General features: G+C 36.9%; 1 protein-coding gene across 9 annotated transcripts in view; it reads left to right on the top strand.

Annotated features, from left to right (window-relative positions):
- Positions 1 to 23,755, top strand: part of FBXL13 (F-box and leucine rich repeat protein 13) — a 78,410-nt gene that overhangs the window by 52,503 nt on the left and 2,152 nt on the right. For 5 of the 9 annotated variants that reach the window (XM_021384519.1, XM_021384516.1, XM_021384517.1 and 2 more), the window contains 5 exons: positions 556 to 675; positions 1,655 to 1,781; positions 11,908 to 11,991; positions 16,648 to 16,782; positions 19,010 to 19,173. In XM_021384519.1, the coding sequence (XP_021240194.1) occupies positions 556 to 675; positions 1,655 to 1,781; positions 11,908 to 11,991; positions 16,648 to 16,782; positions 19,010 to 19,173 (630 nt within the window). Of the gene's footprint in view, positions 1 to 555; positions 676 to 1,654; positions 1,782 to 10,171; positions 10,248 to 11,907; positions 11,992 to 16,647; positions 16,783 to 19,009; positions 19,174 to 19,818; positions 19,967 to 22,165; positions 22,376 to 23,755 lie in introns of those variants that run through there. The other 4 variants (XR_002434316.1, XR_002434317.1, XR_002434318.1 and 1 more) reach the window with 4 other exon arrangements.

The following is a 23,755-nucleotide window of genomic DNA, read 5'->3' as shown; positions in this document are numbered from 1 at the left end:
TTGTGTGTGTGACATACAGTTGATTAAGTGAAATACACCAAGAAATAACTCCTCAGTCAGTGCACATATACAGAATAGCTACTATACACACATACATGTACAACCTCTGTCTTTTTCTTCTGTGCTGGAAGGTCATTTTTTCTTTAAATTATTTTATACTATTACTTAAAAAAAACCCAAACTAATACCAAATATTATATTGATAACAAATATTATTCCAAAATGTTTAAATGAGTTCTGATACCTCCTGGATAAGTTTTCCAGGCTCTGTCTTTTGGGCTGCTATCATATCTAAAAGATGGAAGTAATGGAAGTTCTCAAAATTTCCAGTAGACTTAATTTCAGTAAGTTCTGTTTTTTAGCGGTCACAAAAAGCTGCATCTTTTAATCAAGCCATTAATTATCCTGACTTTTTTGAGTTTAAAAGGGTATTTAAAATTATCAGTATTCGTTTTTCCTAATCTACAATGTCGACTCCTGAATTTAAATTAAACGTTGAATTGTATGGAACAGGAAAAATACTTTCTATGGATATTGCTTACATTTCTCTTTTAGAATCAGTGATGGAGGTGTACGGCCGTTTGTACGAGGTTCTTCAGGAGCTAAGCTGAGAGAGTTGAATTTGGCTAACTGTATCCATGTCACTGATGCTTCTGTCAGAGAAATGGCACAAAGGTACCATTGTCCAGTACAATATTTTTCTGATGTGATTAGACTTTCAATATATTTTTAATGTCAAAGTTCTTAATATGTTAATAAATTGGTAAAATTTTACAACCCATTGTATACAGAAGTCTGCAGTAGATAAAATGCTAGTCTCTTTTGTTATTGTGAGTCTCTTAAAATGATCCATTATACAATGAAGAATTCATCAGTATAAATATGGAAACCTGAGAAATCTTAATTTTATGAAAAAAGGATTTTCGAGATTGTTGTCAGTAACAAAACTGCATTAAATGATTAGTATGTCTGAGTCTCATTTTTGTAAGCTCAATAAATAATCATGTCTGTATAAACAAAAAGCATTCAACTGTTAAAGTTTTTCATTTCCTGGTTCTCAGAAGGAGTATTGGTATTGGCAATCAAAATATAATTTCTAAATCTCAGGAGAAGTTTGGAGTCAGTCTTTCCACTCATTGCTTGATGTCTCAGCAGGGCTCTTGTTTATACTTTCATAATATTAGTTGTGAACGACTATAGCGTGTTTGCTGGTAAGCTAGGGAATGCCTTCCCTGTTTTTGTGATGGAGTGTTGCCCCTAACGCTCTGAGCACAAATGCATTAACTGTTTGAGGGGGTGTATTTCCTAGGTCTTTCGGTTTGGTAATGGGAACACAACATTTAATGCACTTATTTAGGAAGTAAAATTCAGTCTTCCATGTGTGCTGATTTGCAGAGAACCTAGCAATGTCTTCATGGTTTGAAGCATTTGCAATACTTGTACATTATGAATCTAGTCTCTGGAAGTGCCTATATAAGATAGATGTCAAGAGTCTGGTACAATCCCATGGGTCTAGAGAGTTTATTTTCATGGGTACCCTTAGAAAAAAATCACAGGGGTTATTACAAAAATGAACTTGTTTTACTACATTTCTGTTAAAAAAAAAATGGAAAGCCAACATTTCTGGTTTGTTTGTTTTTTAAATTTAATTTAGATGTCATCAACTGACCTACCTTAATCTGCGTCACTGTGAAAATGTGACGGATGGTGGAATTGAAGTTTTGGGAAATATGTTGTCGTTGATATCCATTGATCTCTCTGGAACCTGCATCTCAGATAAGGTACATGCATATATAAATAAAAAAATAAAATCCGTTTACTATCTATCTAGACTTTCAGAAAAGAATAGTATTATAAATCATAGAATCATAGAAGAATTATAGAATGACTTAGGTTGGAGGGGAACTTAAAGATCGTCTAGTTCCAACCCCCTGCCACCCACCAGATGAGACTACCCGGGATCCCATCCAATCTGGCCTCGAATGCCTCCAGGGATGGGGCATCCACAACCTCTCTCGGCAACATGTTCCAGCACCTCGCCACACTCTGAGTAAAAAACTTCTTCCTAACATCTAACCTGAATCTCTCCTTTTTCAGTTTTAAGCCATTCTCCCTTGTCCTGTCCCTATCAGACAGTGTAAAATATCATTCTCCCTCCTGCTTGTAAGCTCCCTTCAGGTACTGGAAGCTGCAATGAGGTCTCCCTGGAGACTTCTCTGCTCCAAGCTAAACAAGTCCAGCTCCCTGGACGTGTCATGTCCAGATTCTCATCCGTGAGGACCCCCAGGTCCTTCTCCACAGGGCTGCTCTCAGTGAGTGCTTCTCCCAGTCTGTACTCATATCTGGGATTGCAACACCTTCGATTTGGCCTTACTGAACCTCATTAGATTCTTGTGCACTCGTTTTTCAAGACTGTCCAGCTCCCTCTGGATGGCATCTCTTCCTTCTGTTGTACCATCTGTACCACTCAGCTTGGTGTCATCAGCAAACTTGCTGAGGGTACACTCAATCCCACTGTCTATGTCATTGATAAAGATGAAGAGCACAGGTCCCAATACAGACCCCTAGGGGACACCACTCGTGACCAGCCTCCACCTGAACATAGAGCCATTGACAACAACCCTCCGGCTGTGACCGTCTAACCAATTCTTTATCCAACAACTAGTCCAGCCTTCAAATCCGTATCTCTTCAATTTAGAGATAAGGATGTGATCCAAGACCATGTCAAATGCATTGTACAAGTCCAGGCAGACTACATCAGTTGCCCTTCCTGTGTTCACCAAGGCCGTCACTCCATCACAGAAAGTGACCAGATTGGTCAGGCATGCTCTGCCCTTGGTGAAGCCATGCTGGTTTTCTCGGATTACCTCCTCATCTCGCATGTACCTTAACTTCTCTTCCAGGAGGATCCACTCCATGATCTTCCCAGGCAGAGATGTGAGGCTCACCGGCCTGTAGTTTCCCAGGTTTTCCTTTCTCACTTTCTTGAATATGGGAGTGATGTTTTGCTTTTTTCAGGCACTGGGGACTTCTCCTGATAGCCACAATTTTTCACATATGATGGAGAGTAGCTTGGCAACCACATCAACAAGTTCCTTCAGAACCCTGGGATACATGTCATCTGGCTCCATAGACCTCTACGCATTCAGCCTCATTAAGTGGTCTCTAACTTGATTCGCTCTTAAAATGGGAGAGATTTTGCTCCCCCCAGCCCTTGCTTAGAAGTTCAGGGACAAGAGAGGCGTTGGATGTGAAGACAGAGGCAAAGAACTTGTTAAGTACCTCAGCCTTCTCCTTGTCTGAGGAGGCCAGCTCTCCTTTTTTATTTATCAGAAGGTGTACATTCTCTCTCCTGTCTCTTCTGCCCCATATATCTGAAGAAACCCTTGTTGTTTTTCACGTCCCTCGCCAAGTTCAACTCCATCTGCACCTTGGATTTCCTAATCTGATCCGTGCACAACCAGATAGCATCCCTATATTCTTCCAAGACCACCCATCCCTGCTTCCACAGCTTATACTTTTCCTTTTTTCCCTCAGCCTGACCAGCAGGTCCTTGCTCAGCCATGCTAGTTTCCTGCCTTGTCTGCCTGATTTCTTATTCTGGAGGATGAAGAGCTCTTGTGCTCTCAGAAAGGGATCCTTAAAGTGCTGCCAGCTCTGTCCTGTCCCTTTGTCCCTAAGGACAGTTTCCCAGAGGATCTCATCCAACAATTCCTTAAACAGCTGAAGTTCCGTCTCCTGAAATTCGGGGTCCTGGCTGTACTCTTTGTCAGTCCTGTGTTCCTACACACGAACTTAACCAGTTAAAAACTTGCATGTACTGGAGCAGTGGAGTTACACTATTTTAGAAATGTACAGTGTTTGCCCATACATAGGCAGTACCTAATAAAAGGTAATTCTCACACTGGATGTTTCTCACATTTGAAAGAGAGAAACAGAAGCCAACAAAAAAGATTTGCTCCAGGGTGCTTAGACCTGCGGAAAACTGAAAAGTTGCTGTTTTTAAATATAAATTTTTAAAAAGTATATTTTCCACGAGATAGATTTCATGATTAAAGTGTTAGTTCTAATAGAGGGAATGCACTACACTGTGGTCTAGAAAAATAATCGCCTGTGAAAGAATTACAAACAAGGTGTCTTCAAACTGTCAAGTTGCTAAGACTCTGGAAAGCAATATAGCAAGTGTAGGAGCCAGGTTAAACATAGCAGGCCTCCACATAAGATGTTCTTGGCAGATCCTGTCTTGTGTGCAGGGTTTAGAGCCAGCTCTGCTGTTACTTTTACTTTTCAGGCAAACTCTTCACTGATCCCTGAAATCTAGCAGAAACTTCATGAAAAAGTGAATGATTCCATGACTTCATAAGAAAACTGTTGCTATGTGGTATATTCATTAAATTGCTGTTCGATCAGAATTCTGATCCAGAACTTTACTGCTAGTGCAAAAGGTGTGTGAGATCTGTTTAAAAAAATGCCCGTATCCTTCATGGAGGCCTAAAAATAATAAATAAATAAATAAATAAATAAATAAAAAGCTAAAAAAAGAGGGTTGGGAAATCCATGAAGACTTAATTTAATGTGCTAATTTTAAATATTATAAAATATATCTGAATGAAATTTATAGCACCTTCACAGGCCTTGAATTACTGTCCCACAGTCTTTCTACATAAATGTTTTCTTTCTCTCCACTAGCCATACATAGCCTTAAAGTGCTGTTTTGTTTCTTCCTCTAGTTTTCACATAGCACAACCCATGCCGTGGGCAATAATCCAAGCTCTTCTGCTTACACTGCATTTTTAAGGCATTCTGTTTCCTCCCTCCCACAAGACAGATAAACTAAGCCGGAAATTGACCATTTATCATACTTGTCATTTCTGATCTCAGTGCTTGTGCTAACTAAAAATCTGTTAGTTCACTGTTTTCCGTCTTTAAGTGTAAGGCTCACATTTATAATAACTACATTTCCTAATCTTAAAACATGAGTTGATGGAAAGAAATATAGCAATCTGCTTTGTAAAAAACTATTATTTGTATGTTTTGACTTTACATGATGCATTTTATTAGCATATAAATGCAGTTGTATTAAGATTCTTTTGCAAGTACTGTGGGCAAATTGCTTGGAAAATGTAGTAGAAAACAATTTTTATGTTCAGTAATCAACTCTATTACACTGTGCTGACAAAGATAAGTTGTAAGACTAGTATTTTTTCTTGTAGTCTGTGCAGTAGATCTCTTATTTTTGCTGTCCTGGTTTGTGAAACATGTAGAATGTGCAGCATAAGTCTGCAGTACACAAGTGAATGTTCCTTTTTTGCTTTTCAAATGATGGCAGAATCATTCAGCCTACCAAAGCAGAGCAGAATTTATTGTAATGATAATACCAATATGTACTTACGGGGAGGATAGGGGAGTCAAGATACACTAGAGTTGGATATTCTTACAGATTTGTGCCTTGTGTATGACTGACTTAATTAAGATCTTAATCAAAATGGAAAGTTTTTTTCCCACAGTTCATGCTTTTATCTTCTATAGTTTCTCTGGTGCCAATAAGAGAAATGTTCCTACTGAAGTTTGTCTTTCATTCAGGAAATTTGTTGCATTTGGAAGAAATATATTGGCTCAGACTTTTGCCTGACTAGAGACCTTGTTAATATAGAAGAATACTGTAGACTCATTGTAGACTCACAGTAATAATAAAATACAGTGCTTAGAAAAAATGTATTGGTAGTCTCTCTCATGGTTGCAGAAATTTATTATATTTGCCTGGAATCTATCAGTCAATAGTAGTATAAGTCAAGTAATTTCATCACATACTTAAGTTTGTATGTATGCATAAGTGTCTTGGTAAGTCAAAGTCAAAGACTATTCATTAATGAAAACAAGTGCTATCTACTGAAGAGGATATCAGCTTTATGCGTGTGAGGGACTGTCGGCATCCCAAAGACATTATTCTGCTTTTCTCTTTAGGGCTTTGACTATATTGCTCTTACTCATATAGGATGCATAACATTAAGTAAAATAAAATGCAATTCAATTCAAGTATTGTTTTTTTTCACTCAGCTATTTCCTCTTCAAAGGAAAGAAGAAAGCTTCAAAGAAAACTGTAATTTCTCTTACAAGACTCGGCATTCATTATGTCTGTAATAAGGAAGTATCTGACAGATATCTTTTTCTGGTGTTTTTAGTGCCAGTTTCCTGGATATTGCTGGGCAATTCCTGCAGTATTACCTCACCATATCTGCTTTTCTTTAGAAAAGTGAAACCACATCCTTGTTTCTCCTGTTTTTTTCTTGTCAGGATGTCAGAATTGGGGTTATGTTTCCCCTGTCCTTCTGATATGCAGGCAATAAACTTCATGCAAGCACAAGTGATAGCTTAATGTCCTTCCATGTAGGTTTCCCATTAAAAAGGATATCAGGATATTTGATGTGAAAAGTATAAGTGTATCTCAGTCCTAGAATTTCTGAAAATAATAGCATGTGGATACATGTACAGTCTCTATATGGTTCTCTATTAATCATTTTATGTATCTGATAGTATTTTCATCTCAATTCAAAACTGATTTAAAAAATAACACATTTTTAACTGTCTTTTTTTTTTAATAAGGAGAAGATCAGTTACTCTGTTTTTGTCATTCTTGTACTGGAGACAGGTTTCTTAGAGTTATAAACAGCTTTAAAGAGAGACTTGGCAATGAAATGATTTCAGTGACAATGCAAAAATGTATACTTCTTTGAAAAAATTACTCTCAAGTTCTTTGAGATAACTTTTTTTTTTCCGGCTAGTCTTCCATTTCTCATTGTTTTCCTTCACCTTTTGCTCTCCTGAACACCCTTGAATAGGGGCCATAGGTTTCTGGGTTTTGAATTGTAACTATTGTGAACAGTTTCGTGAATGCACACATAATATGGTAGTCGCAAATAATTCTAGATATTGTTTATAATATATGCAAGGTTTTCATGCTTCTATTACTGTGATGGAAGCACTGTCAGTCAGCTCCAAAACCTATTTGTGTTATAAAATCAGTCCCAGTGATTCGGCGGAAGTGCTTCCATGAGACAGCAAGGCGGTTTTGATTATAAGATTTGTTCTGTTGCTCTCCATATTTTTATTAAAATGTTGTAAGCTATCTCTGATATTCAGTATGATACAGCTTTGGCAGTTTTGCTCCAAATGTGAGTCTGAAAGCGAGCAGCTGCCTAGCGTTCATCTTCAGTCCGACACAAGTTGCTAATGCACATGGCCTGGACCACCCATCTCCTTTTCATAGAAAAAAAAACATTAAATATTGAAATATTGGGACTTTTGAAGAGAATTGTTTAAGTCAAGCAGGATTTAGACAGTCAGAAAAAGCATAACAAAGAATAAAAAAGGAATGGTTAAAGTAAATCAGTTGACTCCTGACATACACATATACACTGTCCAGCAAGAAAAACTGTATATGCCCATCAGAGAAACTTGGTGTCAGTGGTGAATTACATGCAGTGTAATAATGAGAGGGAATAAAATAGCTTTAAGTATAAAAACCAGATAAAATACTTTAAAAACTGAAAGAACTCTGATACACTTCTAAAATTAGAAGACAAAAAGTAAAAACAGAGTTTGTGAAGAAGTTTTCTATCACAGTTGTTTCTGCATCTTCTTCCATAGTGGCTGTTATGCATGAAAGTCTCTCTTTGTAAAGACCCAAAGTCCCATTCTCTCTGCTGGCTGACATTCCTTCTCAAGAATCATATGTGACATCAAGTCACTTAACCAGTCACAGATTTTTTGCATCCTGGCCATGTAAGACTGGTCTTTAAATTTGAGGGTAATTTGTAATCCTTGGGAACTATGCAGTAGTGGTTACATGATGGTTGTATAAACAATTAGTTCTACTTTCTTTTGTTATGTGTTTGTACTTAATGATATTCAGATCCTGGCTGCTCCTGAAGGCCAGGCTGCTGCATAAATATTTACTAATATATTAATAAAATGTTTCTAAACAGATCACAGGGGGAAAAATTACATTTTGGCTTTATGCAGTTATTTAATTTTTTTTTGCAGTCTTAGTGGGACTCTGGGTTTATGGTGTCTTGAATCCATAGCCTGGCTCCACATTTTGATCTGTTAGAAAATTAGACTATTAGGACTGAGGAAGAGCCTTGTAAAGGTTAAGAAGAAAATATTACCTATAAGCAGTGACAGACTGCAAATGAATTAGTTGCATTTCATTTCTGGAGAAGAAGAAGTGACAAATCACACATCCCCATAGCAGGCAGAAGGAAATGATAAATATTCAAGCAAGATCCAAATTCAGATGTTAGCAGTCCAGTTTTCTTGGGAGAATAGAGAAAGAGAGAATTTGGCCTGAAGAATTAGTAACTTAGTTCAGCATAGAAATAGGAGACATTACCACAGGGAGATATCGTAGTCAATTGTTTTGGGTGCAATGTTTTGACAAGCCATATTGTCACAATAGAAGGCCTGTTGTGTGGACTTAGTATCAAGAAACACTGGCAACTGTATTTCACAAGTCAAGATTTTGTCTAGCCACAAGCGGTGTTAGATACAGAAATTCAGTTTTATGGAATGTATTATACACAAAGTCATACAGGGAGATTTCTGCACTGCAATTAAAGAATGCCTTTACTGTTCCTCTAAACAGATCTCATGCACCTTTATATTAGCTCAGGTACTGGAGAAAACATAGCTACATTTGCTTAAGAACTTACCAGGTTTCCAGAAAGTGTTATCTGAAACAGAACACTGCTCTGCCATCTCTGTATTGTTATTAGCAAAATGATACTACAAGGTCTGAGTTATGTTCTTCTCTACTAGTAAGCATTTGAAACTGGTGCCAGGGTGTGGCTAGTATGTGCAGAAATCTAAGCATTTTAGAGAACGAGCTGAGTCATTTCAAATTAAATAGCTCTCAAATGGAAGGTGGGAGCTACTTCTTAAGAGCTCTTCCAGGGTAAGGGTGACTTTGAAGTCAGTCTCTTTGATTTGGGATATGCACAGGAAAAGACATCTGTGTGTCTCTGGAACATGAAGACAAAGATACATTACAGATGCTGACCTTTAGGGTTACCAAGAGATATGTGAACAGAAATCTCAGAAGTTGAAAATAGCATAGCACATGTTGGTAAGAAAGGTTACATTCATTGCACTCTGCAGTTGGAAGGCATAAACTTGCAGTTTGTAAATTTAAATTATAAAGAATTGTTTGCTGGTATGCTGTAGTCTCAGGTGACTTCGTCTCAAACAAGTGAAGATGCTGCAAAGATTCTCATTTTTTCATCTACAAAAGCTTTGGTGAAATGATAACAAATGATGTTCTGCAAGTGTTTGTAGGCCTCACATGATGTAACTGAAACAGAACAATGCTATAAAACTCAGTTGCTTGAAAAAAACAGCTGCTGGAGAAGAATGAAATGTTTCCTATAAAGTTGTTTTCTAAATAGAGATAGTAATAAATGTCCTATACAAGAGATGCAGGACAAAATCTTCCCTTTCTCTGTGTCTTTGGAAGGTTGATCCAAGAGACATGAGATTTCCTCATGTTAAAGTAGAAGGATGGTTTTGGAAGCCTGTAGAGTGGGAGTCATATTCTGTATGCTACATTGTGTCTGTTCTGCTAGCATATGTTTCCAGGAGTTCTGACGATAATATAGCTCTGACCATATCTTTTAAAAATGTCTGGAGGCTTAGTATAGAAGATAAAAGTCTCAGAAATAGGTCAGTGTCCCAGATGGGAATCCCTGACGCTGTTTATCAGAGAATACTACTGAATAAATCAGGAATTCTAGAAAAACTAGGGATAATTAGCTACTCTATACCTCTGTTAGATTTAAATCTGATAGTTAAAAATTCCATGTATATTCCTGCATTGAACTTCCTTGAAGAGGTTTATTGTTGGAAATGTCAGTTTCATAGTTTCTCCGTGTGATTGACAGTTCCTAATGACATTCCTTGTATTCCATATCTTCAACCTTTTCCTTTCTCAAATCTGCTGATACTAATGAAACCCCTCAAAGGAGACCTTGATTTTTATTGTAAAAAATAATTTTATTGTGACACAATGTCAGTATTGTCACATAAAATTATTGTAGATTAGCTTTGAAGTAATAGCAGCATTAGTTGTCTTCTAGCAAAAAAATTATTTAATATTTCATTTCCAAATACCATACAGTTGTGCCACGTTTAGATAAAGAGAAATGGATGAAGACATGTTCACAAGGTCACACATATCACTGTCAGTCTGTTCTGTAAGTAATTCAAGTTTTGGCATAAATGTATTTGGGGATAAAGTACATAATCTTTTCTTGTCTTGAATAGGACTGCTCTGGTCAACAAAAATTTGAAATCTGTAGATTTTCATGAAGCTGTTGAAAGTAATGGTCACCATATAACTGTGTCTGCCGAGGAAAAATGCAAATGTCTTTGTTTTCAGAAGCAACCAGGATTAGAAATCGTTTTCATTGTTCCATTTTTTTTTGTTTTTATTCAGCCTGTGAGATTTCAGGAATTTGCAACATTTGAACTCCAGACGCACTCTCCTGGCATTATCATTACAGCGTCCACATCTGGGTTCCAGACACTATTTACATGTGCTTAGTTTTTCAATATGATATTTCCTCTGTGCAGTGCAGTTCACTGCCTAATTGTAGATAATTTTTTAACCGCATGGATTGAAGCAGTAACTCTGTTTTTCAGTAAAGTTTGTTTAATGATATGAAGAATGCAGATACTCTGCTGTGAATATCAAAATACATTTTATAAAATCAACATTTAGTTTTCCTCCAGATTTGGAGTTGAAAATCAGAACATGGTACTGCTTCCTGGTGAACAAGCAGTGAAAAAGACAAAGCAACTTCTTATCCTTTTGCACTCCTAAAGTAGGAATTTTCTGGAGTTGCCACCTCTCGATTGTCTTGAATATGTTTTGCTGAATATTTTTTTCTAAAATAGAATGTACCTGTGAGTGTGACTCCACCATTTCAAGTCTTGTCTTCTTGTAGTCAAAGTTTGTAGTTGTAGTCATGGCTGTAGTCATAAGAGCTCACTGATAAGCAAAGCCTAAAGGCAGCAGTTTTAAGATATTTTATGGTTGAAGCAAGTAGTATTTTCTTCTTTCAACAATAACAACAACAACAACAAAAAAAAACTGTGAAAAGTTCTTTCAAACACAAATTTTGAAGGAGATCTATAAATCTGTTTTGTTTTATGATCGTGCTGTGTCCCATGGAAGTATTTCACATTGTGCTGTTTTTCTCCAGTTTATTTCTTTCTGACCAGATAAGAAAATGTTTGTTTTTTTGGTTTTTTTTTGCTTTATCCAGTGCATTATTTCTGCAAAGTATTTGTGACCTTTTTGCGTACTTCAAGAAAAAATCAGAGGATAAACTACAGGCATTCTGTTCAAGATGCTCTAAGAACCTAGCATTCATTTGCTCCTGATTGAAGCAGATAAAATAAGACTGGCTGTTCTGCTGGGTTTTAATGGATCCAGGAAAGTCCTTTTAAAGAAATGCTTCAGAATCAGAGGTTAACTTGACAACAATTAAAATTACTTCTACTTTGATTTAGAAAACAATTCCAGACCATAGGAAAGTTATTTTGAATATCTTGGAACGGAAATCCAGACTATAGTTCTCACCGTGTAAGGATTTTTGTGTGTAACTTTAGACAGCTCGTTTACATATCTCCAATACTCGTTTACATATCTCCAATCCTCTTTGTAAAAAGTAATAAAGTTCTGTGAGAGTGTTCTGTGGGATTGTTTTTTGTGTGTCTTAAAAGGTGCTGTAATTCTTAGATAGAGCATTTAATAAACAAACATTGAATATTATTGAACATATAAGCATATTAACAGTAATTATATAGAACTGCATGTTTTAATTTTTATTTTTTTCTGGAACTTTTTAGGGTTTGAGAGCCCTTGGCCGCCATGGAAAAATCAAGCAGCTTTCTCTATCGGAATGCAAAAACATCAGCGACACTGGCATTCAGGTAAAACTTCACCTCTTTTCTTGATATTTCCTGGAAGCCTCTCTAATCTTCGAAGTAACCATGTCCAAGCAGGTAACATTTTACTCTGTGCAAGATCATTCGTTCTTCATTACACTATTCTACACTTTCATTCTTAGAAATGATTTTCTACTTACAGTCCTTTCCATGTTATTTTTCTTTACTTCCATGAATTTTAATGAATTTCAAATTCTGCCCTCTGCATTGACTCTGAGCAATTGTAAGAGAGCTTTACTTTGCACGCTACTGTGCAAATTACAATCTAAATTGCTAGTATTATTCTCTTTCCCTTGTTCTACAAATCATGGACCAATTACTATTTAAAATGTATTTTTCCTGCTGCTAGTGTGGGTTTTCAGGTAATACTTTCTGTTTTCTTAGCCAGCCTTTTGTTGAATGCCATTCTTACTTACATAACCTAGCACAGAGAGCTCAATGGAATAGTTAAATTTCTTTTAGTCTATTACATGAGGTTCTTCATGTGCTGCTGATATATTTCTGTGCATCATTGTCTCTTAGTGGCACAACAGTATGTCTCAATGTAATTCTAAAGTATATTTCTTACCAGCATAAATCCTTAAAAACAACAAATTGTGTTTCAATAAGAAATGCACATGTGCCTTCTCCAGATCGAGCAGATTTCTTAGCTGTTTTATGGAAGGAACAACACAAATTGTACTGTGTCATTTTCAGAAAAAAAAAACCTGAACCTTTTAAAATGTCCTATAAAAACATCAACTGAGTAAATTGTTAATATCTAATGATGACACTAATCTGCTAGGAAAAGGACTACATGTATTTTAGCTAGATACTGTTATTCTCAAGATCTCATGCTCACAGCAGGATATCTGTTGAATCTCTCTAAACTTCATTTTCACACTGTTTTTCTTATGATAATTATATACCTTGGTTTGAAAATTTAAACAGTGGATCTCAACAATATAAAGCCAGATGTTCTTAAAGTAAAAAAGATTAGCCTGAACTATGCATTGTTTAGTGTTCTGACCTTAAACTTAGCCTATAAACTTAGAAATTTTCCAGGTCAGGAATCAGATAGGAAATTACTTAATTTGTGAAAAGACAACATACAAATTGAAGTTGCTGCAGAGGCAATTATTTACATTGATGACAAGTTATGAAGTTATACAGTAAGACAGTATCTCCTCTTTTGAATACTCAGCTATCATAGAAATTTTACTACTAATATAGTATTTGAACTCCCTTTACAATGCTTGTAAATTATTTCATATTTATGTTTTACCAACTCTTTTTTAATTAGTTGACAATGAGATTTGCCATCCAAATATTTATCCTACTTACACTATCATTACAGCGGCAACTACATACTAAATTCTGATTTAGTAGTACTCATTATCTTGTTTTGTTAAAATCAGTTATGCTGTGTTACTGGAAGTCTTTTTATGGGTAAAGCATTGCCTGAAGACTGGAAGAGACTTGGAGGGGGCAGCAGGGATGATCAGACATACAGAATGCTTTCCATAAAAGGAGCAAATAAGCAAGCACGGAACCTGTGGTCTGGAAAGGAGATGGCTGATGGAATACAGCTGAGATCTGTACAGTCACCAGTGGCACAAAAAGGGTGGATAGGGGTCAACTTTTTGCTCTTTGCTTCCATATGTTATCTATTGGGCATGAAGTGAATCTAGTTTGAAGACTGAGAAGAAGAAAAGGAGATGTGCCCAAAATGTACTGTTAAGCTGTGAAGTTCCTTATCAAATGTTATATGCTTTAAGTTTACCTGTATACTGAAGGACATTTGACAGATTCAGTACAATTGCATATACTTACAGCTTTATGTTTCAGAACAGTGTAATAAATAGGCATTAGTTGGTTACTTGTCAGTGGAAGAAGGAACTATCTATCTATCTTGTTGGAAAGAAGAGAGGATTTACATCCAAATAAGAGCCCCTTTTTCTGTAACCGAGTATTGATTCTAACCATATGGAACAAATGCTTAAATCATGTTGCTTAGTGGTATCAATTTCATGCCCATAAACCCTTGCAGATAGACTGCAGGTACAGGCACTGCCCTTGTGTAATCTCAGTCTCTGGCCTCTACATTTTTTCCATTATTAGGCTCCAGTATCCATCATTTTATAGCCATTTGTTATATGAATGAGTCAGTTGTTGTTGCTCCACAAGAGATGTATCTGGATTGAATCTTCTAGGGGCATATACATCAGGCCATTAGAATTTGCTGCTTTAGGAATCATTCTGACTGACCATTCATGAATGTTCTGTGTAAAGTTCCATGTTTTCATGTTTTTGTTTCCATGAAACAATGACCAAGTATGTACATCTTTTTCTATTCCATCAAAAGTTGGTGCGAAGCCAGCACTGCTTCTTGCAGAGGAGAATATTCAGTTCTATATTGTGCTATGCTCATTGCTAAAAGCTGTTTCAGTAAGTATCTCACTACATACAGTAAACTCCAAAAAAAGAATGTGGAAAAAAAAGAAATGTTTACACTTTCTGTGTCTGCAATGTGAATTTGACTTGAGTCAAATTGATCCATCAGCAGCGAGCACATGAAGATGTAGGTGTAACAGAAACCATATGGTCATGGATCTAGGGAGGGCAGGAGGAAGAACAGATAAGAAAGTAACTCAAAACAAAATGGCATATCTTTATTTGAAGACGGAATCAAAGAATATGAGTTTATGGAAAAAACTGTAGAGAGTGACCCCACTGTATGCTGAACATCATGATTATTCTTTGATTATATAAAGTATACTTAAATTATGTGAAAAAAAAAAGCATACGAAGAGGGCTTTACTAACACAGTTAAGGTAAAATGCTGAAAGTTATAAAATGGCAAAAATAATGTTGACCTCATGGTGTTAATTCATTTACTTGTTCATAGGCATTATAACAGTACATTATAATCTGATCACATATTTTGTAAATAGGATCTCTGTTCATTCATAGCTCAGAAAATGCTCACTTTTCATGCAGCAATTCTGTTTCAGATTTTCATTAATACTTGCATCCTTTCAGATCTTATTTACAAAGAATTAAAAGTGCAAAAAAGATAGAAAATTATATTTCCTTCTTATGCTGTTCAATTATTTTACTGTATTTCAAACATTATTTATTTTCACAACCTCTTCTGGAGATCTTAGGTATTTTCTTCATAGGCATAGCCCCAAAGATACAGACGTGAAGACAACAACCAAGGTCCATTTCCTTTGATTGCAAATAATACCTTACATGCTACATGCAAAAAAAAAACCATAATAATGTAGAGGTAGACTTTAAGAGCAGATACAGATCCTAGCTCTGAAGGATATATTGAATATGAATGTAGACAAACTATGCCAGTATAAACAAGATAAACATATCTCACAGGCATTGAAATCTTGGCTTCAGCTTGTGCTGCATACCCTAGCTGAGAATGTAGTGATTAGGTCATCATGTCTGAGGCTAATTCTGAAGGGAGTTCAGTTTCTCTTACACATGGAAAAAAGATATATCAGTTTTGGTGTTTAGAATATTTCTGCATTGCTATTAACACCCTGTAAAACTAGGATTGAAATAGGAGAGGTACAGAAGCCAATTTTTATACATTCTGACTTGTTCACTCTAACCAGTTCTACATTAAAATATTCACAATCAAATGTTTCGTAAAATAAAACAAGAAGCCCAAGTCCCAGAAGCATTGCATTGGTACAGCTATACTGATGGGGGAAAAAAAAGCAAACTAGAGATAGGATACAGATGAAAAGCGCTAAACATTTGGTCTGTGAAACAAATTTTAGACTTAATAATTGTTTCTTTGGATCTGTTAATTTAAAGCATTAAAATCACACACCTTTTGGTCATCAAAAAGCTAGCACTTGCCACTGATCAACCATATGCTGGTGCCTGAGTTCCTGTTTAATGCAAGGAAGAAAATGTCAGTAGTAAAATTACTATGGACTTTTTTCACAAAGAAAAGTATGTAAGTGCATTTATGCATCTCTGTGTGCGTGCATGTGTTTTACTTATCCATGTAGTACTTAGTCAACTTCAGAACTAATTCCAGAAAGTTTTGAAAAGCTTCAAGCAGCCAGTATTTTCTATGGAGGAAAATTCAACCCAGTGAGGTAGTATTTCTAATGCAATAAATGCCAAATTGCATTAGACCAAGATTAGCAGGCATGGAAGATCAGCTCACTGTCAAGTTTAAGTTATCTTCCCATGGTTTTAGGCTGGAAATGATAGAAGAGGAGAGATACTGATTGAAGCTTATGCCACAAAGAGTTCTGCTACATTCACATCGTGGCACTATTAAGTAAAGAAATAGGATTTTAGGTTACTCTGTTCTTGAGTAAACAAATCTATAGGCTCATAAAACAAATGCTTCAACACACAGAGTTAGAAGAAAGGAGCAGAATTTTATTCCAATAACCACATAGTTCATATCAGCATCAGCAGTGGAAAATAACCTCTTAATGCACTTCTTTTTCCAGTGGAATTCCCAGCCTATGGCTGAGTGAATTCACTGCTATGAAGGGTACATAGAACAACTGAAGTGCCTAAAGTGGACCAAAGGATTGATGTAAATGTGTTGTGCATTGAGAAAAGCAGAGGAGGCACATTTCCAAAGAATGACTGCTCTGTTTGTTACTCTTTCAGGTGTTCTGCAAAGGCACTAAGCACCTGGAATATTGTCATGTCTCCTGCTGCCATCAGCTGACAGATGAAGCTGTGAAAGCTTTGGCATTTCACTGCCACAAACTAACATCTGTCAGCATAGCTGGTTGTCCAAAGGTATGTATGAGAACGGGGACAATAGTTTTGGGATTGCTATTGCAAAGGAATACATCGTATTTCATTCAGGAATTTGACCTGCTGTCATCTATATCTTGTCACAGTTCTACAGTGCATTCATTTAGGTTAAAAATCAGAGCCTAAGATCAACTGATTTAAGTTCTGAGACTTGGTTCCGGAGTGTGTTTGGCATTCTTCTAACGGCTGCGGTTAGAACATAGAGATGCCTGCACTGGATCAGGCACAAGCCTGTCTCCAGGAGCTGACGTCTAGGAAAGAGTAAAGAGAAGGGCTTTTAGAGATGCTTCCTGCAGGTTTTGTCTCAGCTTCTGGTGTTCTGGGTTCTTCCAAAGTATGGAGTCTTTGCTTTAATAAGCTTCCTATTTTCATGCCTTGTTATTTTTTCCAGTACTCTTTCTGAAAGAGACTGCTAGCCTCTACCTACTTAAACTCTTGATACTGTCTGAAACCTCCTAATGCAATGTATGAGACGAGCTAGACACAGAGGAGTACTTTCTCAAAAGCTGGCATTTAAGTGGAGTGCAACCTTCATAACAAGAGATGAAGCTCTGGTTGTACCAGATGAACCTGTAGAAACTGGCTGCTGAAGCACAGTGAAATGCCTCATGGACATCTTGTTGTGTATCCTCATATCCTCTCCAGGACATAGGCCAAGGATGTTGCTGCATGTCCACTCTCCTGTATTCCTTGCTTTTGTATAGATATTAAGCTGTTTTTTTGCCATAATAACAGTAATAACAGAAATTGTGGATGTTTATCTTGCCAAAGTAGTTGAAGTTATCTATTTTTGTAAGCCACACATTCCACTGCAACTTTTAGACATCAGACACACACATCAGAATTGGCATAAAATATCAGTGGATACTTTTAGGCTGGAAATTGGTAACGTTTCTGATTATTAGAGCAGTGAATTGTAAAATAGAATCCTGGAAAGGGAGGCAGGGACAAAGTGTCAGGATGTCAGATGTCAAATATTAGGATGGCTCTTAAGAAGGGAATGAACTGGATCATATTTTGTAGTTCCTTCAAATAGGAACAAGAACTAAACTCAGTGACCTAGTAATCCCTTTCTAGTGCTTCATTCCTAGATGGTATCTTCCTCGTTAAATGGTTATTAAGCCAATCTGTTAACTACCACATTCAGAAAAGAACATCAAGGCTTTTTCAAATAAACCTACACATAAGTTTACAAGTCTTCTTTTGACTTGAATCCAAATTGTAGCTCCATAAAATGAGATGGATACACTTGCATTAAAACTAATGGGTCATTCAAATCCTTTTGCAACTTCTAGTATAAATTGAGGCAGTCCAGCTGCTAAGTAAGGAAATAGTTTCCACTCAGAGACTGTTTAAAAATGGCCAGGAGATTAAAGTAAGAATGAACCTTTTCCAAAGGATATATGCTAATATATCTGACAGTCATGTCCTGCAACATCAGCTGTTGTAAAAAAAACCAACACCAAACTCTACTGGATTAAGAAAAGTCATAGCAAAAGAGTCTGAAAATACGATATAGAAATATGTATCCGATAAGAGTGTTTTGGCATATGCTAGGCAGGTTACTATAAAATTGGAGTAGCTTTTCACTTTAATCATATTTGGGGGGTAAATTAACTGTCTTTAAATATACCCCATTGGCTTCAGTGAGCCATTTTTTCATGTATCTGCATACCTAGGGCTGATACAATTTATGCTGATACTGTCAAATATTCAGCAGTGCAATTCTGAGTCTCACTCAAGGAATGAGCCCAATTCAGAAATAATTCTTAACTTACTTCATAGGAAAAAAATGAAGTTGCTCCGGGAAACATATCTTATACATGAAAAAATACAGAAAGAATTGAAACTAAATATCTGGTTGAATGATTCAGGTATTTAAACAGCAAAGTTCTGAAGACACCATTCAATGGACAGTGAATTCTATCATTCAGTCTTGCGGTGGGATTAGCATGTAAAGTTTGATGAATGTAGATCTCCTTTAAACTCATCTGACAGTGAAGTTCAGTCAGCAACTTCTGTTTATTTCAGTAGGAGTATTAGTCCATTTATTAACCTCTGAATCTATTTATTAATCTATTTCAGATCTTAACATTGAGCATATAGCTCAAGTGGAATTTTCAGACACTAAAATTGTGTGCTATGAGGTTTTCTTGTTGTTTTTTTCAATGTTTTTCGATCTTCAGAATCCCTTTTGCTTCATTTACAGATGACTGATACCTGTATCCAGTACTTGGCCACAGCTTGCCATTTTCTCCACTTCTTAGACATCTCAGGTTGCATTAATCTTACTGACAAAGCACTGAAATGTCTTTGGAAATGGTGTAAGCAACTCCGGATTCTCAAGATGCTATACTGTAGAAATATTACCAAGTAAGAAGATATTTCCTAATCTTCATTTAATTTTAAACCTCAAAGCATAAGATCTGTCTTCACTAGTATTTTGCTGCTCCTTTCATTTCCATCTTTCTCCTTTATCTGAGGAGTAGGGAGGGTGGGTAATGTCCACATTGCTGCCTTAGGATTCTTACAGCTCAGTGTAGGTATCTACGTGTCTTAGAGTCAGCCAGAAGTGAAGGGAAATAGGGACTCCATCTATCTTTATGGCAGAAAATGCTCTGTTAGGAAAGTTTATGCAGACGTGAGGTATCACATGAAGGAAACGTGGAATGTGAGGGAGAAAACCAGGCTGGGCCTCCTGCTCTCAGCCATCATTTTGAGTACATGCTTGAGCTCACTCAGCGAGTTTGTGGGAGTCTGTGGGAGCCCATTTCCCAACAAATAAATGTCAGTGCAGGGGGGAAGTGGAAGTGAGCACTGATGTGGGCCTGCGCTCGTAATGTAGCATAGTTACAGCAAATGAATCAAGGTATCATAAGCATAGTTTCATGAAGTAAAACATATTACAATTGGAAAAAGCAGGTCATCTCCCACAGTGTAATCTAATTTCCCTACTATTGTAAATGGACCTGCTCTGTTGATTCCCCATGACATTCAACACCAGTTCATTTTGGTCAGGTTTAGGTTTGAGTCTGTAGCTGTGAGTCTCCAAGTTACGCACTTCAATTGTGTTTAAGAGCCCCACAGAGTAATCACTTCAAACTTAGAGCTGCAAAGTGACCAGACACACCAAAGGTACTGACACTGCTTGGAAAAGAGCTAAAATGTAAGTATGGTTGATATATCTGGATATAAAATGTAATCACACTTTTTACTTAAAAAAGAGTAAATGCATCTATATTAGATTATAGAGAGTATCCATTCTAGAAGAGTGTTAACCCCACTCTTAGAGATCTTACAGGACTGCTGCAGATTGAGCACTCCCAGCTAAATCATTCCAGGGCTCAAAAGTCACTTTAGAGACAACAAAGCTAATGCAGATCCTTAGCAACTCAGAAGATATCTAGTGTGCCTCATGCTTTCCAAACCGTCCTTGGTTTATTTTCCTCTAACTGTTTCACCACAAACAATTCTATTCTCATTACTTATATTTTTTTTACTTGTCAGGCCTCATTTTTGTCTCTCTGACTTAGTTTTCTTAATGTCCTCTCAGAATTTCCTTCTCAAAACTCCTACCTCTAATTAAATAAGTGTTAGCTACAGAAAGTGTCTTGAAGGACTGGTATGCAACAGTGGTGATTGAAAAAATCATTACACTTTATTCTATAAAAAAAGGATTTAAAATACTTTTAATTTCTTCATAAGTTTTCAATTTACAGTTTTTCCCATTTAAACCTCAGGGGATTTTCTCTTACCCACAGATTACTGTTGACTTGCTTTTTCTGTCTCTTCATTTCTCTCTCTGGAGCACTAAGCAGTATATCAGCCCTTTGGGGCTCTGGTTGCTTCTACATCTTTCTGTACAAACAATATGTAATAGGAATGGAAATTCAGTGCCTTCCAATTTGTCTCCTGAGCCACAAACAAAGGGCTGACTTGATTTCTCAGAAACTCGCTTGCAGTATTGTAGCTTTTGCAGGATGACCAGGATTGTGGCTCTGCCTCAGAGCCCCATTTGCGATGGATTCGCTGAATGTCTTGATTAAACTCTCCTGACTCAGCCAAGGAATTTCCCAATTAGTTATTTTTACTGTAAAGAAAGCCCTAGAGAGTTACAGATTTTTAGAAAACAAAAAGCAGCCATGAGACACATATCTCCACCCAGTGTCATCTTTCTAGTTTATGTGATCTTTCAAACTAGGAAAAATACCGATTTTATTTTCTTGATCCTGACATTTTGGTGTGTGATGGCTGTTGGTTCTTTTCTCAGCTATCCTCAGCCTCTGATCCTTACACGTACGTTCAGTGATAGGAAAGTCTTACCCTGTGCAACTTGAGTCAGGGACAAAGGCTATCCAGTGGCTCCACCATGTAAAATAATTCAGCACTGATGTTTTTCTGCTTGTTCTTTCTAACACAGCCAAAGAGCCTCCCTAGACATAGGCAGGCTGCAGAATGCACTGAACCTGCTGGATCAGAGTGGTTTTTGAACTGCTATTAGATGGAATGATATGCAGAAAATAGAAAGGGGATTGCAGTTAGATTTACATCTTTTCCAGATCCTGTATGTGTCACACTTTCTGAAAATTCTTTTCTTTTATTGTAGTTCAAGGTTAACATTGGGAAGATAACACCTTTCTGCCAAAAACTACATCAAAGGCATAGTAAAATATAACAGTGATTCTACACTGTTAGTCATCTCACAGCAGATTTTCACTAATGACACCCAAAGCAATGACAGTACTGTCACTTACATGTCACCCTATATATTTATAAACTGTGTTTTTTAGTCACAACCGCTATGTTTTACTAATGAATTGTAAGCAACAGATTGTCATAAAAATGAACAACAGGTCCCTGTTCCTTGTCTTCAGACTGACTCTTAAAACCTTCTGTTGGCCCATAGAGTCTCACAGAAGGTATTGGAAAAGTCTATTTGCAGGTGTACTTTGTATTCTGCTGGTGTGAAACATACATTTCAGAGACATTCCATATTCAAGGAGATAGAAGAGATGAATCTGGAGAACTTGCTAGTGGCTTAGATTCTAAAGCAATAGAAAAAATATGTTTTTAATTTGAAGCTGCTCTACAAAATACATAAATCATGTATACTTCATTTTGCCAAAGAAATTCCCCATTATTAAACACTAACCAGTCCTAGCAGACATCGCTTAATAGACTGAGCCATGCAAGCATTGAGGCATATCTCTCGTACTGTGTCACACACTTTTTCAAAGCTTTGTTTTTACAGTTTCGTGAGATTTAAATAGAAAACATATGGAGACACTCTATATGGTTCTTGAAGCTTTGCAATGCAGCTTCATAGGAAACCGTTACGAGCATAAAGATTGTCCATTCTTTCCAGTACCAGATACCATCTGAGATTCTGTGTGCCAGCATACTAGTCCCTGGTGCCAAGTTTAAAAAACATCCTCCAGACTGATAGCCTGCAATGTACTTCAGTACCTGGAGGCTAACGACCTTCTGATTAATGCCACAAGGAATTACGCATGATCTGCCTGTGGGACAAAGTGATGCTGATGCAATTTGTTTCTTCTACTAGAGGAAAGCAAAGGTAACTCACTGTTCCTTAAAATGTGGCCTCTGTAGGAAAAGGCCATGCCAGCTCTGAGTAATCCTGGGGTAAGTCACTGGTGTCTTTAGGGAAACACCACTCTTCACTGTAACAGTCTCCTTAAACTTCACAACTTCACAAGTACTACATGAAGTCAGCTAAGTGCTGAGAAAGCTGTAGGTCTCTATTAACCTTTCTGAGTGCAGAATGAATGAGGAAATCTGCCACTGTCATCTGAATTCCTTGCCTCTGACCAAAGGGTATGTTGTGTGCAACAGTCTGCTTCTGCTGAAGAGCAAGATTAAATGCTTCCTTCTTTCTTGTCTGCGCTAATAAGGAGCCAGTGACATTTCTTTTAGAGTCATGACCACTTTGTTAACAAATGACTCACCAAAAATTACTATTACATTTTTTGACTTTGAAATGGAAATGGCATTGGTTCTTAATAGCTGCAATACATTTGACATTGGAGAACAGTTTTTGTTTTGGTTTGGTTTTGTTTCCGATGGTTGCTGTTGGTTAGCAAGCAGATTGCAAGAGCTCTATTTTCTTGAAAAAGCAAATATTTTCCAAATACTATCCAAATATTCAGGTCTCAGGAAGGATTTGGGCATCCAGCAGCCTTGTAATCAGAAATGAAGGCAGCCTACACACAAGTTGGTGATGGACTAAGAGTACTCTTCTCTTGAGCAAGCAACCAAAAAATATCATAGTGTTGTCTTCTCACTCACTGTAGGTCAGTTTTCAGCTGTGACTTGAGTAGAAACTTCACTGCTAAACGAAAAGCTACATCTCAGCCTTTTAATGTACTTGAACTGGATACTCTAAAATAATACTGCTACAGCGTTGACATAGACCTTGCAGTACTCCAGATTGTATGTCAGTTTATCACGTTGTGTAACCTGGAAGATGCTTTCTGCCTTTCTTGCCTCCGCTTGCTTCTGTAGCTTAGTTTCTCCCGCATTTTTACTACACTTTGCCTGTGTTTAGGTTTTTCTTTTCCATCACTTTTTCTTGATTGTTTTTTTAACCTTACCACATTACCTTGACATCTCTGCTTTTAATTATAACGGACTCAGTCAAAAATTTCTGAATTTTGGAACAGCTCAAAATTCAGACCATGATGAAGAACTGTATAGCTGACTCCTCTTAGTAAAAGGGATTGAAAGGTTGGGTAAGGATTGAATTATGTATTCCAGTACTGCTCAAGCCATGTCTGTGGTCTGAGTTTTATACCAGGAGACACTTGCTTCCAAAGATAATTGTAATTATTTACTGAAAAGATTTTATTCATCAGTGTGCTCATTTAAGACTTTATATGAATGAATAAATAGGCTCTATCATAGCACAGCACATCTTAAGTAAATGATGTATTTTGCC

The sequence above is a fragment of the Numida meleagris genome, chromosome 1 (genome assembly GCF_002078875.1).
Source record: "Numida meleagris isolate 19003 breed g44 Domestic line chromosome 1, NumMel1.0, whole genome shotgun sequence".
Classification (NCBI taxonomy): Eukaryota; Metazoa; Chordata; class Aves; order Galliformes; family Numididae; genus Numida; species Numida meleagris.
This window is presented reverse-complemented; position numbering and strand designations above follow the sequence as displayed.